The 16,707-nt window shown below is 31.5% G+C and overlaps 1 protein-coding gene across 1 annotated transcript; it reads left to right on the top strand.

The window, feature by feature from the left end:
- Nucleotides 1–5,830: 5,830 nt before the first annotated feature.
- On the top strand, nt 5,831–16,284 carry LOC111626753 (patched domain-containing protein 3-like). The gene is made up of 5 exons (XM_023370241.1): nt 5,831–5,881; nt 7,317–7,826; nt 9,888–10,369; nt 13,982–14,955; nt 16,276–16,284. The coding sequence occupies exons 2-5, from the start codon at nt 7,321–7,323 to the stop codon at nt 16,282–16,284; spliced, it is 1,971 nt and encodes a 656-aa protein (XP_023226009.1). The 5' UTR covers nt 5,831–5,881; nt 7,317–7,320.
- The last annotated feature ends 423 nt before the right edge of the window (nt 16,285–16,707 follow it).

The raw sequence follows: 16,707 nt of genomic DNA, 5'->3' as shown, positions 1-16,707 counted from the left end.
TCTGTTTTTGTATATTCTCAGTATCTGATATTGTAGAAATAAATACTTAAAAAGTTTAATGCTTAAGTTTTATAAAAGAATAGAAAATTTTAAATCAATTCCACTCACTGTTTTATATATATATATTATAATTTACCCATAAAAAGTTCGACTTTGTTAAGGTTAAGTTCGGTTACACGTGAGCGATCTGAGAGGAGATGCCTCCCATTAAAGCTTTTGTGGTTTTATGGAAAAATTGTCCCTATTCAGATGTTATAAACATTAAGAAAACTAGGAAAACCTCACTTGTTTAGTCCGTTGGCCGAGCGTGAACCCACGACGAACTACTAGTTCGATAGTTTTACCGACTCGGGCATTTATGGGCGCACAATTTTGCTAAGGAATGACTTGTTTCCATAAAGCCAAATAGAAATGCTCCAAATGTAATCTAAAGAGTATGTCAGTATACGATTTGAGTTACTAAATGCTTCAGGCTCTAGAATAAACATTATTTAAGTATAAATTTCTGAAGATATTATGGAAATTCAGTGTTTATTTGGGTGGGTTTAGATTGATGTGGATTGCCAGCCAAATCTAGTCTGTATAGTTTTAACTGTACAGTCGACCCCCTATAACATTGTTGATTTATCCGTTTTATATGAATTTCATGTTGTACGAGTCACTTAGATTTTACAAATACGTGAGCCATTCACAGCCCGGCACACGTATTTGTAAAATCTAAGTGACTCGTACAACATGAANTTCGAAGGACATAGAATATCTTTATGTACCATCCGATGCAAGTAGCAAGGCAGATAGAGCAGCTATCGAATCAATGTTTTCCGCAAACATGTCACAATGCGATTACAGCAGAATATCTAGATTCGAAGCGGCTATAGTTTTGGTAACGTCGAAAAATGAAACTTCCATATTGGAAGAAACAGTAATTGAAGAAATCATCGAACTGGACGATATTATACGAAATGTCAGTGTTCTATGGAATAACGCATTCGTTCGTTATGAAGATTTATGTTGTAGAACGGATGAGAACACTTGCCACGAAAATTACGCTTTGTCTTTGAAAGGAAAGACAAATTATATCAAGAACAGACTGTACAAAATCAAGTAAGTGTTTACTTTACGTATAGAATGAAATTTTCTCAACTAAAATTAATGGTGACTGGAATTTAGAATTTCCATTTAGCATAGACCAAATGTACGGGTGTGTCTTTGGGTCAAAATAAGAGAAATGTTTACTTCCGTATCTGATTTAGGGGGTTTAGTAGGCATTTTTTAATGAGCACAAAGCTGTGGGAATATATGATCAGGTTGTTTTATTACTAACATATTTTTTCGATTCGCAACAATCAGGTTTTTCGCAATTCGGAACCAGGAAAAATCAACAATTTACTAGGTGTTTTTTAATTATTTAATTTTAATATTTTTACAGATATGAATCAGGTGGGAAAGATAAAATTGACAGCTAACGAGTCATTTTTATAAAGAAAAAATTTGTATAGGATTGATTGCTTACACTAAACTGTTTGAGATATTGGCACTACTACTGTGACCTACAGAACTTTCAAAATGTAAATGAACTGATGGTTTTGAATACCCATCAATGATAGTGCAACGGTTACAACTCTGTGCGATTCACGCAACAATTACAGTAATTATTGTTTTCACTGTATTGCTTCTATTAGAAATCTGTAAAGTCCCCATTAACCGCGATTCTATTATGAATGAGTATGTAGTCAACAAAGACAAAAGAATGCATACAAAGATTACACAGTACTTTGTATTATTATACAGATTACAAAGTAGGAAAAAAATATACGATGATTTCATAGCACTGATGTGTTATGAAATCATCGTATATTCTTCCTACTTTGAGTAAATGGAACAAATAGAAGTGTATTTACCTATTTTACTGCGTCATCTAATTGTTAACCATCTCAGTTTTTCGGATTTTTCTGTATGTCTCATGAGTCTAGGACAAACTAACTTCTGTTTCCCTTATTACTGGTCTTTCCAGAGCCATGATGGATATGGAAGTAAGATCAACTCTGTGTGATAGAATGGTAGAATGACTTTAAAAAACAGCAAAAATGTTGCACATAATACAGAAGATGCCGAAGATGCCATCTTCGAATCGGTGGTTCTATCATCAACGTATCTAATACTGATGGATAAATTGATACAGATATTAATGCATTACAGCAGCATCGCTTCAAACACTCAGGCTGCATTAGCAAGAACGTATTTATACTTTGGTTGAAAATAACAAGACTGTACTCTATACATTTGGAAAAGTACAGAGTAAAATTTTATTATGTTTGGTGGGCATGTTTTCATTGTTTTTCTTGAAAGTTGTAGAGATCGTGGCGTAAGAAGAATTGATTTCCTTTGTTTATTCTTTCATAAAATACATCTTTTAAATTTCCAATTGAGCATATTGCTCACACAGTGCTCAAATGAAAACCTAAAGGCAATAAATAAATTTATGAAAATATTTTATCACTATAAACCAACGAAATGTTTACGTAATAGATATGGAAACGTGTGTTATAAAGTAATAAGAATTTTTAAAAATCTTAAATACAAACGGAAAAAGCTATTCTACTATCATATGCCAGAATTATAAGCAACATATATGTATCCTTTTAACCACGAAGCAATTCCAGGTAACAAGTATATTTCTGCAGTGTCATTTTCACTATCAATTGTGACTTGCACAGTCAGTACTTAAATAAATGCAAGACGAATTCCATTAGGAGCACACATTTGTGCAAGTGCGTTACATAAAATGATGATATATCCTCAACATCAAAATAATTAGAAACTTTAATGCAGTGTGATGTTATGCATTACAGTTCAAAGAAATCCTTTACAATACTCTTGTGAAATACTTACTTCTCCAAAAAACATTTACCAACGAGATTGCAGATAAAGTTAACAAATAATAAAAAAAATATCTAGATATTGTATTTTAGTTGACTGAAGAGGGGCAAAGCCCGAAACGAGTACAAAACAATGTACCCGTATCAACTAATAAAGGAATTTGATGGAAAATTTGCCATGTGTCTTTGGAATAAAACACAATACTTAGTGTTTACTACGCCACAAATATATGAAATTAATTCTTCAAATTTAATCTTAATATTTTCTGTAACTACGAGGATCTATAGGGAATTTTATTCATTTAAATTACGAAATTTCATTATCTTGACCTCACTAACTAATCTAAATCGGGTCATTTGACTTGCAGCTGTGTTGCAATCAATAATAATTTATGCAAACAAATACATAAAAGTAATAATTAAACTTTTAAAAATAAAATTAATAAAACTTAAAGTAAAGAGCGTGTTTAACTGAAAATTACGCAGATTATTTTAATAATAGACAGACGTATTTAATATGTCTTTTTCAATGCTCCAATTCCTTTACTTTCTAATACAAATTCTACTTAAATATGCCTCGAAGTATATTTACTACGGTCTCATATTTCTTTTTTTAGAGAAATGAAGCATGAAATTTTGAGAAGATTCATTTCTGTCACATTATCACGCATTGGTTACAACGTAGGATGTTATCCTCAAATATATATCGTAATTCCGTTCATGTTTACAATTGTGTTTGCAACGGGACTATTAAATATATCATCTTCGAAGGACATAGAATATCTTTATGTACCATCCGATGCAAGTAGCAAGGCAGATAGAGCAGCTATCGAATCAATGTTTTCCGCAAACATGTCACAATGCGATTACAGCAGAATATCTAGATTCGAAGCGGCTATAGTTTTGGTAACGTCGAAAAATGAAACTTCCATATTGGAAGAAACAGTAATTGAAGAAATCATCGANGAAATGCTGATAAGGAAGGGAATAGACTAAAAAATTTAACTATTCTTCCAATACGCCTATACGTGTCTGTGCAGTCATTTAACGTATATCAAAACTGGGATAGAATAATGTCTCTCTTTTCAATGCTGTTTAGAATAATACACGGTAATTTAGTCTAACAGCAGACACTTTTGGGTGAAATCCTGTACGAGAAGCAAAAGTTGAATGCAAATCAAACAATACTAGCGAAGCAGAATATCTAGATTCGAAGCGGCTATAGTTTTGGTAACGTCGAAAAATGAAACTTCCATATTGGAAGAAACAGTAATTGAAGAAATCATCGAACTGGACGATATTATACGAAATGTCAGTGTTCTATGGAATAACGCATTCGTTCGTTATGAAGATTTATGTTGTAGAACGGATGAGAACACTTGCCACGAAAATTACGCTTTGTCTTTGAAAGGAAAGACAAATTATATCAAGAACAGACTGTACAAAATCAAGTAAGTGTTTACTTTACGTATAGAATGAAATTTTCTCAACTAAAATTAATGGTGACTGGAATNTTATATGAATTTCATGTTGTACGAGTCACTTAGATTTTACAAATACGTGAGCCATTCACAGCCCGGCACACGTATTTGTAAAATCTAAGTGACTCGTACAACATGAAATTCATATAAAACAGAAAAATCAACAGTGTTATAGGGGGGTCGACTTGTATATAAAATCACGAAAGTAGTTCAGAAAACGAAAACATTTTTCGTGTGCAAGGAGTTTATCAGGAGTTGTGCAACATGAAAATATATAATAACTTATTAAATTATTAAACGATTTCATTCTGGATATTAATGGTTATATTTTACAATATATTTTCTTTCGGATTAAATATACGTTACTTTGTATAACGTTGAAACAGTTATTTTGTCGAATATAAAATGTTCTAGTAGTTGTCAAGAGCTGAATACATCTTGGCATTGTCCTCTACAGAGGAAAATTAAAAATGGGTAATTACTTTAGGAGGGATTGTGTTTTAATCGTAAAATTATATTATTAAGCACAATACTGGATATCGGAGCTCCGGTTTATTTACTTACCTAGCTAAATACGCATTGAGATTCCTTCAGTATATACCGAAGGAATCTCAATGCGCATCTAGCGTATACGAAAGAAAATTCGGGCCATCATCTTTACACTAGGAACTTTTTACTGTACCATCTTTGCTACAAAAATCTTCTGGTTTATGGATCAAATGACACCATTTCCGTAAATAAGGCCGACTGTGTTTTTATGGATGACAACGTGCATGTTTTCCAGGAGGATCGTAGTATTGAGCAAGCTAGTTTAGCAGTTTCTAGTTCTATTCAGAACGGTAAAATAGAACCATTTGAAGTGAAACTAAAGGAGAACCAGAAAAATCGTAATCATCTCTCTCTCTCTCTCTCTTTATACATAAAATTTAATTTTTCTCTACACTTCATATAGTAGGAAACTTATGTTTTCATCTATTTTCTACCTAGCCACGGATTTATTTGTATATTACTATAAGATATTAAATACAATAGCACTTAGTTACGAAGAAACTATACTTTTCGACAATTTTTATTAAATATAAACATGGAAAACATGTTATCATCTATGCACATGTATAAACTTATTCCATCAATCTGTTCATTCAATAAACACGTGTTATAATTTTTGCTTCTATAAAAATTAGCAACTGAATGAATAATTGCAAAATACTTAAATTAATAATATTAAATAAGACTTACATATGTTTAAATTTAATTATATATTCCTATATTAATATTAAAAAATGGATAAAAGTGTTTCTGTTTATAAAGTTCGTAATTTACGAATTATAATTATTTATTTAAACGGCATTGAAATGTTTTAACATTTCTTATCTCATTATATGAACTTTGCGCTTTACGAGATTCTTTATTTCGTAGTGCTTTTTTTTAATGAAGTTATTACAAACTGTATTGATATAGTGACACACAATCTTAACTCCGACGATTGCTTTCTGAAGTCGAACAAATTAATGACTCTGAGTAAGTAAATATACCTACACCTCTAATGATTTTAGTTATATTTATTTAATTACTATTTTACTTTTTCATTTAATTAACACTAAAACAATTAAAAATAATAATAATAAATCGCTTTCTTGTTTAATTTACTTTCACATGTTAGCTAAGATACACTATAAGTTATTTAAGAATTTGAAAATGTATTATAATCTTTACTATGTAAAATATTAATTAATTAATTAACAAAACTTTTTCGGGAATATTATGTTTTTTATTAACACTTTATTCTTTGTATATGAATACAAATATATGAATTTTCTTTTTGAAACCGTGTCCTGTTTTATATTTGTGGCGTAGTAAACACTAGTATTGTGTTTTATTCCAAAGACACATGGCAAATTTTATATAACTGTAATATAGATAAAGATAACGTAGAAATACTGCATAAAGAAAAATTAACGTACAACAGGAAGTTTAAAGAAACCATAGAAATCATGAAAAGTAAAGACAGTATAAATAAAAACTTAAGTCTTAAAATAAACGAAAACTGGATTAATATATTATAAATAATATTTTTATAATAATATTTTTTTCATTTTTTTCCTTTTTTTCTATCGAACGTCATACATGGCAACACTTAAGATACCATCGCATAAGAAAAAATAAAAAGGGGGTGGAAGGTAAAAAGGGGGAGGAAATAGCTAAAAAATTTTTACAGTTTTGTTCTATCGAAATATGCCTATAAGAGAAGATTTTAGAATATTTTAACCTTTTAATTTATAACATATACTAGTTTTACAAAGATTAAAGCAGATTTTACGTTTTTAAATTATACAAAGTGTAACCAAAAGGTACGTCTATATATCGTTTATGTACTCATTGTTTATGTAAACTCTCTACTGTAATAAGTTAAATATATATATTGTATTTTAGTTGACTGAAGAGGGGCAAAGCCCGAAACGAGTACAAAACAATGTACCGTATCAACTAATAAAGGAATTTGATGGAAAATTTGCCATGTGTCTTTGGAATAAAACACAATACTTAGTGTTTACTACGCCACAAATATATGAAATTAATTCTTCAAATTTAATCTTAATATTTTCTGTAACTACGAGGATCTATAGGGAATTTTATTCATTTAAATTACGAAATTTCATTATTTTGACCTCACTAACTAATCTAAATCGGGTCATTTGACTTGCAGCTGTGTTGCAATCAATAATAATTTATGCAAACAAATACATAAAAGTAATAATTAAACTTTTAAAAATAAAATTAATAAAACTTAAAGTAAAGAGCGTGTTTAACTGAAAATTACGCAGATTATTTTAATAATAGACAGACGTATTTAATATGTCTTTTTCAATGCTCCAATTCCTTTACTTTCTAATACAAATTCTACTTAAATATGCCTCGAAGTATATTTACTACGGTCTCATATTTCTTTTTTTAGAGAAATGAAGCATGAAATTTTGAGAAGATTCATTTCTGTCACATTATCACGCATTGGTTACAACGTAGGATGTTATCCTCAAATATATATCGTAATTCCGTTCATGTTTACAATTGTGTTTGCAACGGGACTATTAAATATATCATCTTCGAAGGACATAGAATATCTTTATGTACCATCCGATGCAAGTAGCAAGGCAGATAGAGCAGCTATCGAATCAATGTTTTCCGCAAACATGTCACAATGCGATTACAGCAGAATATCTAGATTCGAAGCGGCTATAGTTTTGGTAACGTCGAAAAATGAAACTTCCATATTGGAAGAAACAGTAATTGAAGAAATCATCGAACTGGACGATATTATACGAAATGTCAGTGTTCTATGGAATAACGCATTCGTTCGTTATGAAGATTTATGTTGTAGAACGGATGAGAACACTTGCCACGAAAATTACGCTTTGTCTTTGAAAGGAAAGACAAATTATATCAAGAACAGACTGTACAAAATCAAGTAAGTGTTTACTTTACGTATAGAATGAAATTTTCTCAACTAAAATTAATGGTGACTGGAATTTAGAATTTCCATTTAGCATAGACCAAATGTACGGGTGTGTCTTTGGGTCAAAATAAGAGAAATGTTTACTTCCGTATCTGATTTAGGGGGTTTAGTAGGCATTTTTTAATGAGCACAAAGCTGTGGGAATATATGATCAGGTTGTTTTATTACTAACATATTTTTTCGATTCGCAACAATCAGGTTTTTCGCAATTCGGAACCAGGAAAAATCAACAATTTACTAGGTGTTTTTTAATTATTTAATTTTAATATTTTTACAGATATGAATCAGGTGGGAAAGATAAAATTGACAGCTAACGAGTCATTTTTATAAAGAAAAAATTTGTATAGGATTGATTGCTTACACTAAACTGTTTGAGATATTGGCACTACTACTGTGACCTACAGAACTTTCAAAATGTAAATGAACTGATGGTTTTGAATACCCATCAATGATAGTGCAACGGTTACAACTCTGTGCGATTCACGCAACAATTACAGTAATTATTGTTTTCACTGTATTGCTTCTATTAGAAATCTGTAAAGTCCCCATTAACCGCGATTCTATTATGAATGAGTATGTAGTCAACAAAGACAAAAGAATGCATACAAAGATTACACAGTACTTTGTATTATTATACAGATTACAAAGTAGGAAAAAAATATACGATGATTTCATAGCACTGATGTGTTATGAAATCATCGTATATTCTTCCTACTTTGAGTAAATGGAACAAATAGAAGTGTATTTACCTATTTTACTGCGTCATCTAATTGTTAACCATCTCAGTTTTTCGGATTTTTCTGTATGTCTCATGAGTCTAGGACAAACTAACTTCTGTTTCCCTTATTACTGGTCTTTCCAGAGCCATGATGGATATGGAAGTAAGATCAACTCTGTGTGATAGAATGGTAGAATGACTTTAAAAAACAGCAAAAATGTTGCACATAATACAGAAGATGCCGAAGATGCCATCTTCGAATCGGTGGTTCTATCATCAACGTATCTAATACTGATGGATAAATTGATACAGATATTAATGCATTACAGCAGCATCGCTTCAAACACACAGGCTGCATTAGCAAGAACGTATTTATACTTTGGTTGAAAATAACAAGACTGTACTCTATACATTTGGAAAAGTACAGAGTAAAATTTTATTATGTTTGGTGGGCATGTTTTCATTGTTTTTCTTGAAAGTTGTAGAGATCGTGGCGTAAGAAGAATTGATTTCCTTTGTTTATTCTTTCATAAAATACATCTTTTAAATTTCCAATTGAGCATATTGCTCACACAGTGCTCAAATGAAAACCTAAAGGCAATAAATAAATTTATGAAAATATTTTATCACTATAAACCAACGAAATGTTTACGTAATAGATATGGAAACGTGTGTTATAAAGTAATAAGAATTTTTAAAAATCTTAAATACAAACGGAAAAAGCTATTCTACTATCATATGCCAGAATTATAAGCAACATATATGTATCCTTTTAACCACGAAGCAATTCCAGGTAACAAGTATATTTCTGCAATGTCATTTTCACTATCAATTGTGACTTGCACAGTCAGTACTTAAATAAATGCAAGACGAATTCCATTAGGAGCACACATTTGTGCAAGTGCGTTACATAAAATGATGATATATCCTCAACATCAAAATAATTAGAAACTTTAATGCAGTGTGATGTTATGCATTACAGTTCAAAGAAATCCTTTACAATACTCTTGTGAAATACTTACTTCTCCAAAAAACATTTACCAACGAGATTGCAGATAAAGTTAACAAATAATAAAAAAAATATCTAGAGAATAATGAAAGAATACCCATCAAACGATTCTTGCAGTGATATTAAAAACGATTCCGATCACATTAATTTTTAGTGTAGTGTATTGCATTGTATCAATACATGTTTTGAACTTTCTATAATAGATTTCTATAAATTAAGTAATATAAAATTTTATATAATTTATATTTACGTAATGCTACAATACACTTCTTTTGTTTACTTGCAGATATCCATTTGATAAAATTGAAGGTAAACTGATAATCTCGGGTTTTGAATTTGGAGGTGTCACTGTAGATGACGAAAATATGCTGATAGATTCCAAGGCATTAAGACTTTATTATCAACTGGACCATGTAACAGAAGAGAAGAAAAAAATAGCATTGAAATGGGAAGAAACTCTTTCAGAAATATTATCAAAAATTAATATGAATCATATTAAAATTTATAAAGCGTTTTCTCACTCTGTCAATAACGAAATTAACCGAATGGGCGAGAGTGTTTTATCTCTTATAATTATTATTGCTCCAATTATGCTGATATTCTCAGCAGTTTCTTGCTTATCGACAGATGCTCTCCGCAGTAAGTTTTGGTTGGGTGTTTCTGGCTGCGCATCCCCTTTTTTAGCTACTGTTGCAGCATTCGGACTACTGATTTATTGTAAAATGGAGTATGCAACCTTGAACATCGTAATTATTTTCTTAATGTTAGGTAAGTTTTTTGAAAACCCTATATTCATAAGCACATATGTAATTAATTTTAAAGTTGAAATGCTGATAAGGAAGGGAATAGACTAAAAAATTTAACTATTCTTCCAATACGCCTATACGTGTCTGTGCAGTCATTTAACGTATATCAAAACTGGGATAGAATAATGTCTCTCTTTTCAATGCTGTTTAGAATAATACACGGTAATTTAGTCTAACAGCAGACACTTTTGGGTGAAATCCTGTACGAGAAGCAAAAGTTGAATGCAAATCAAACAATACTAGCGAGAAGGTAAAGAACAGGATAATAAATAATTACAGTATCGTAGCATGGCGACAATTTCCAGCGAAACAAAGCTACAATTTACCACTTTCTGTTGGTTGAAATGCATTCATACATATATGATTTGAGACATTCCTGTGAAACTTTAGCAGTGTACGGTCGAGCATTGTTACTGGAAAAGACTTGTTCTGTTATAAGAGGAACATATGAGGGCACAGTTGGCACAAAGATATATTTCTTAAATATATCTTTGTGCCATTAATGTATTGTGCTATTGTTAGTAAATAATGTTCTTATGAGATGATTTTCCAGACCTGCGTACCAGCAGAGTGAGCAGCGCGCTCATCAACAGTTAAAGCGTAAAAGCACTTATCAACGATCAACACTTTAACACGGTGATTGCTCGATTCCAAAAATAAACCGAGATTCATCGCTAGAGACAACACGTTGCGAGGTTATATCAATCCATGCTTCTGTCACGACAGCATTACAAACAAAGCTTCTCGCACTAGACCCTAGCGATCTCCATGCATGCAAATTTGCCTCTGCTAATTATTTGCAAACATACGAGAAGAAATAGTGTTCTGTAGCGAGGCTTTCAATGGTCTCTGGATAGTGGAAAATACGTCGTTACAACTGTACTTGTTGTCGCAAGATCAGCCGATTATTCCCGTGGAACAGTCAGAGCAAGCTTTCTGTATAAGTATGCCTTAATATTTTCACTAATTTCATCCTTTCTTGAAAATAAGCTTAGAACGGCTTAAATTGAGAAAAATTCAGCCATCCTTTTTCCTTATCCTGAAGATGCCAATTTTTAAAATCTTCTTCAGCTTACTTCTTCTATTTTCGGCACTTTCTGTTCTGTTTCAGAAAAAAATCCTTTTTTACATTTCATTTGTGGGTTTACTGGATCCACAATAGGGAAGGCGGATGGAATGGGACAGTACCAAACCTAATAGGAATTTACAGCAGAAAAAATTTATTGTGAAGATTGCCGGATTTGATCTACGATCCATAAAACATACATTCTTAATACCTTTGATTATACAGACAGGTCTGACATTTCAATATCATTAAACGGGTACAGTGAAGATTAGGAACACAGTGATCCTTTGCAGTTTTAAAGTTTTTCGTGGCAATACATGGCTTGTAATCTATATATAACTCTAATTACAGTGGAACCCCGGTTAACGAACGTAATCCGTTCCACGAGTCCGTTCGTTAACCGAATTGTTCGTTAACCGAAGCAATTTTTCCCATAGAAATTAATGCAAATACAATTAATCCGTTCTAGCCGTCAGTATTTTTGTAATTTTATTTGTAAAATGGGATTTCTTTAATGAAAATATAGGAAAACGTACTCATAAACAGTCGATCTACGTTAAATTTTCGGAAAAAAGGAAAGATTTGACGGGTATATAAAACATCACATACGATCGTTAAAGTTCTAAAATGACAGATAGCAGAAACAATAGGCTAAATTATGAGCGAAAGGCTTGTAGGTTTATCAACAATCTCCGATCAGAGTCGACGAACAGGTGTCAAATAAACGCCTCGGAACAAACCTTTCTCGTGACCTGATCTAGTTTCGGTTTTCACCTGGAGACAAAAAATAAAACAATCGGGAAGCGAGGAATGGGACGTAGGACAAATAGTAAGGTGAGATTCAAGGAAAAAATACTATAAAAACCCCGAATATCAAGGTCAAAACGCAGTTTTCCTAAAAATTCTATGGCGATTAATCTGTGTCGTGTTCGTCTGGATTAAGCCTGAAGTCGTTCCCGCTAAAATTTGTGTTGTGTCTCGCGGACCGCTCCAGTCTTGCGGCTCTGTCACCTACCATCGCTTCTGTGACCAAGCGAACTCATCTCGTCCTCTCTGGGACTACGACTGATCAGCTTGCACTATCGTAGGACCAGCGATACGCCACTCCTCAGTGCCGAGAGAAAATACTGTAGATAAGCCAAATATAAGTACAAATATGTAAGCATCTTCCCGTTCTAATAAACGATTTTCACTATAAAATACTTGTCATCTTTGTCTCCTCCGCCATCACCAACGTACGAATGGACCCTAGACCATCACCGACACACGATTAACTGATTTTCCCTAAAAGTCGGCAAGCTTACAAATTTGACACAAAAAGCCGTTAAGTTCGTTATCCGAGACAAAATTTTTGCAAAATAATAGTTTGTTAACCGATTTGGTCGTTAACCAGGACGTTCGTTAACCGGAGTTCCACTGTATATACATAACTGTTCGTTACGTAGCTGTAAGCCGAGTTTTGAGATAATTGGACAATTTTATCTCGTGCATAACTACATAATAAATAAGTGCTGACCTTCAAACGTAGTCCGTTTAGAAAGATGCGTGCTAAAGACGAATTATACAAAATCAAACTATACAGTTGAATGCGACAATAGTCGATTCGTTTCTAGAATGCTAAACACAAATACTATAAAAATCTGTCATTAAGAAAGTAAACCTTTCACTTTTTACAGAAAAAATTTAACCAATGCATAAATCGTCGCACAATGTATCGAAACTTACGTCTTATTAACTGAGAAATATGAAATTTCGATTTTGGCATCGGATAGATTTAGGATTCATGTATGAAATATCAACTTTTTCGATTAGCAATTTGCTAATCGAAAAAGTTGTATCTCGGATTGCTTATAGCAATCCGAGATACAACTTTTGTTTCTTGGAGGTGTCACTGTAGATGACGAAAATATGCTTTTAGATTCCAAGGCATTAACACTATTATCAACTGGACCATGTAACAGAAGACTAACTGGTCCATCTCGGATTGCTAATAGCAATTCGAGATGGACCAGTAACCGAATAGATAATATCAAAGGACAATGCTTTCGGGCTGGCCACGTAGCGATTTTTTGGGGGGGTTTTCACGTACAGTACGTAACAACCAAATACGAGCCAGCTTCCCATAATATTCCCATAACAGTCCTCTCCTTTTATGGAGGATTGCTACCCCTGGGTAGTAATTTTCCATAAAAGCATAAATAGCTTGTAGAATTCATTTATTTCGCATATGTAGTATAAAATATTTTTTATATGAAAAAAACAATCTGAATATTACTTAAATAGTTTTAGTTATCAAACTGATACATTTTCTCTTATTCCTTATCATCTGTTACACGTGATACATTAAAACTGCATTAAACATCCTGATAATGCAGTGTATAGGATTACTCAACAATATATACCAAGTAATTGTTTTAAACACGTAGCATAGCGATAAACATATTCCACATACTTATATATAATATTATTGAAATCACCACTAATTTCGTATAAATATGTCTATTTTAGGTATCGGTGTAGACGATTCCTTTATATTGATAGCTTCATGGAGAAGAACAGATGTCAATGATCCAGTTCCAAATAGAATGAAAGAAGCCTACGCCGAAGCTGCAGTATCCATCACTATTACGTCTCTGACCAATCTTCTTGCATTTTCTATGGGATTCATAACACCATACAAATGTATTCATATATTCAGCGCTTATGCAGCTCTAGCAATCGTGTTTGATTATATTTATCAGTTATTCTTTTTTGGAGGGCTCATGGCTCTGGACGGATACAGAGAAAAGTATGAGCTGCATTCTGTCTTTTGCTGGCCAATCAAACGAATTAATCAGAAAATTGAAAACAGAAAACAATTTACTGCAACAAGCAAAAAGGAAGAAAATATTTTCATGGCATTTTTTGGCAATGTACTAGGCGAAATTCTTGGGAAATCAATCGTTAAAACTATCGTGATTGTTCTCTTCATTATTTATCTAACAGGTGCAATATATTGTATGCGATTCATTCGAGAGGGAGTGGTCTTTACTATATTTTTTCCCCACATTTCTTATATTTTTCAGTATGTAACCTTTGAATACAAGTATTTCTCTAACTATAGTCATCAAGTGCAAATAGTCATAAATCAAACATTCGATTATTCCAATGTCAGTGTTCAAAATAACGTAGAAGATCTCCTGCAAAGTTTCGAATCTGCACCTTTCATGTCTGATTCGTCGACCACAGAAAGTTGGCTGAGAGAATTTCTGGCATTTACTAAATCTCCTGTTGCAAAGTTTTCGCTTTCTGGTTACAATCTGAGTGATTCTGATGACTTTTTGAGTGCATTTAAAAATGTCTTTTTAAAACTCAAAATAGCAAGTAGACTTAAAAATGATGTTATTTTCAACGAAGAAGGTGATCAAATTATTGCTTCTAGATTTCTCGTATCCAGTTACGATAACAAAACTGGAATTGATGAACAACATTTTCTTGAGACTGTAAGAAAAGTTGCCGATAACAGTAAAATCCCTGTTACAATATACCATTTTAAATTCATGTTTTATGACATGTTTACTAATATTTTTTCGAACTGTATAAAAGCTATCTGTTCTGCAGCAGGGACAGTGATTTTTGTGTTTCTTTTATTCACTCCGAACATATTGTTTCTTTTGTCTGTTGCCATTACTATTGTTTCAATTCAGATCGGTTTGATTGGATATATGTCTTTATGGAATATCACCGTAAACACATCTACTCTGGTAAGTTTAGTGATGTGTACGGGATTCTGTGTAGATTATACAGTTCATACGGCATACGCATTTATCAACTGCAAAAAGAAAACACCAAACGAGAAAATCAGAAGTAGTTTGTATGCTGCTGGATATCCTGTTTTACAGGGATGCTTATCTACTGTTCTGGGTGTCTCGGTAATCTTTTTCTCTTCATTTGATGCATTTGTGATATTTTCTAAAATTGTGACGTTAATGGTGGTTTTTGCTTCATTTCACAGTCTTTTTTTATTGCCTGTAATTCTCAGCCTTTTCGATGGAATTCAGCTGTCTTTTTTTAAAAAGAAAAAACACCAGTTCAGGTGCAATAAAAATGATGTAAACGAAGTTGAGTTTGAAGTGTCAAAACATTATGAAAGTTAAGAATTTACTCGTATATTTATTTGGTTTCATTTTGTAAATTTAAATCGTAAGAGATTTGACGTAACTTTTTTATAAGTTATTCTATAACATTTATTTCCGTTTTACATCGTTGGTATATTTAAAAAAAAATACTGAGTTAGTAATTTTACATAACACAGGAATGTTTGTTTCTGCTTATTTAGATTTTTATTTTGTTGGAACACATTAATTAAAAAATTTAATTTTGAAGTTACAGAATTCAATAGAATAATTATAATTAAATAAATATTTCTGTTGATTTGTTTGTTTTATTATAAAAAATAAAAGATAGATTTAATGTTTATATCGTGTATAATATTTCTTTAAAAGATGATTTATTGTATGACCTTTGTAAAAAGTGTCAGAATAAACTTTTGTATATAATAAGTACATTCAATTACTTTTTCCGTTGTAATAAAATCTGTATACTTTTGTTCCAAATTACTTTTATTTATTACTTAGAAAAGGTAACATTTCGTCTGTTAAAATGTTTGTATCTACGACATGTATTATATTTAATCGTCAAAACAATTAAATACTCTCTCAGCAATATCCATATCTCGATAGAGCGTTGACTTTCATCAATAGATTGTTGCAAATATTTATATATTATAATAATATTATTAAAAACCCATAATTTATTTTCAGTGCGTATAACATTGATAGCTGCATGAAATGAACTGAAGTCATCGCTTCTGTTCTAGCCACGAATATAATCACATTTTATTGCGAATGACAATAAAAATCACCACTTATTAGCAAACTATTTAAAATTTCAGTTTACTAAATTCAACTTTAAAATAATTTTCTTATAAAATTAATAATGAATCTTATAATAATATAAAATTAATAATAATAATACATATGTGTAAATTTAATGGCACCAACTGTTGATTCTAATAAACGGTTGTTATCATTCTTTTATCTATAATAATGAAAAGTTAGGCAAACAATGCACAATACAGAAATTAATATTAAATAAAGCTGTTACTTAGATTTAAATTCAGATAAATATTCTGTATATACATACATGTACGTAAATTAGTTTTATTAAATTTTTAATGTTCTTAATGATAATAT

The sequence above is a fragment of the Centruroides sculpturatus genome, unplaced genomic scaffold (assembly GCF_000671375.1).
Source record: "Centruroides sculpturatus isolate CEXI.00-Female unplaced genomic scaffold, Cexi_2.0 scaffold506, whole genome shotgun sequence".
Lineage (NCBI taxonomy): Eukaryota > Metazoa > Arthropoda > Arachnida > Scorpiones > Buthidae > Centruroides > Centruroides sculpturatus.
The sequence above is the reverse complement of the archived record's forward strand: the minus strand, read 5'-3'. Positions and strand labels throughout refer to the sequence as shown.

Excerpts from the sequence above, each read along its gene's own strand:
- LOC111626753 (XM_023370241.1), top strand. The coding sequence starts at position 7,321 with ATGAAGCATGAAATTTTGAGAAGATTCATTTCTGTCACATTATCACGC. Across the intron at positions 7,827-9,887 it reads AACAGACTGTACAAAATCAA|ATATCCATTTGATAAAATTG; the intron begins GTAAGTGTTTAC and ends GTTTACTTGCAG. Across the intron at positions 10,370-13,981 it reads AATTATTTTCTTAATGTTAG|GTATCGGTGTAGACGATTCC; the intron begins GTAAGTTTTTTG and ends TGTCTATTTTAG.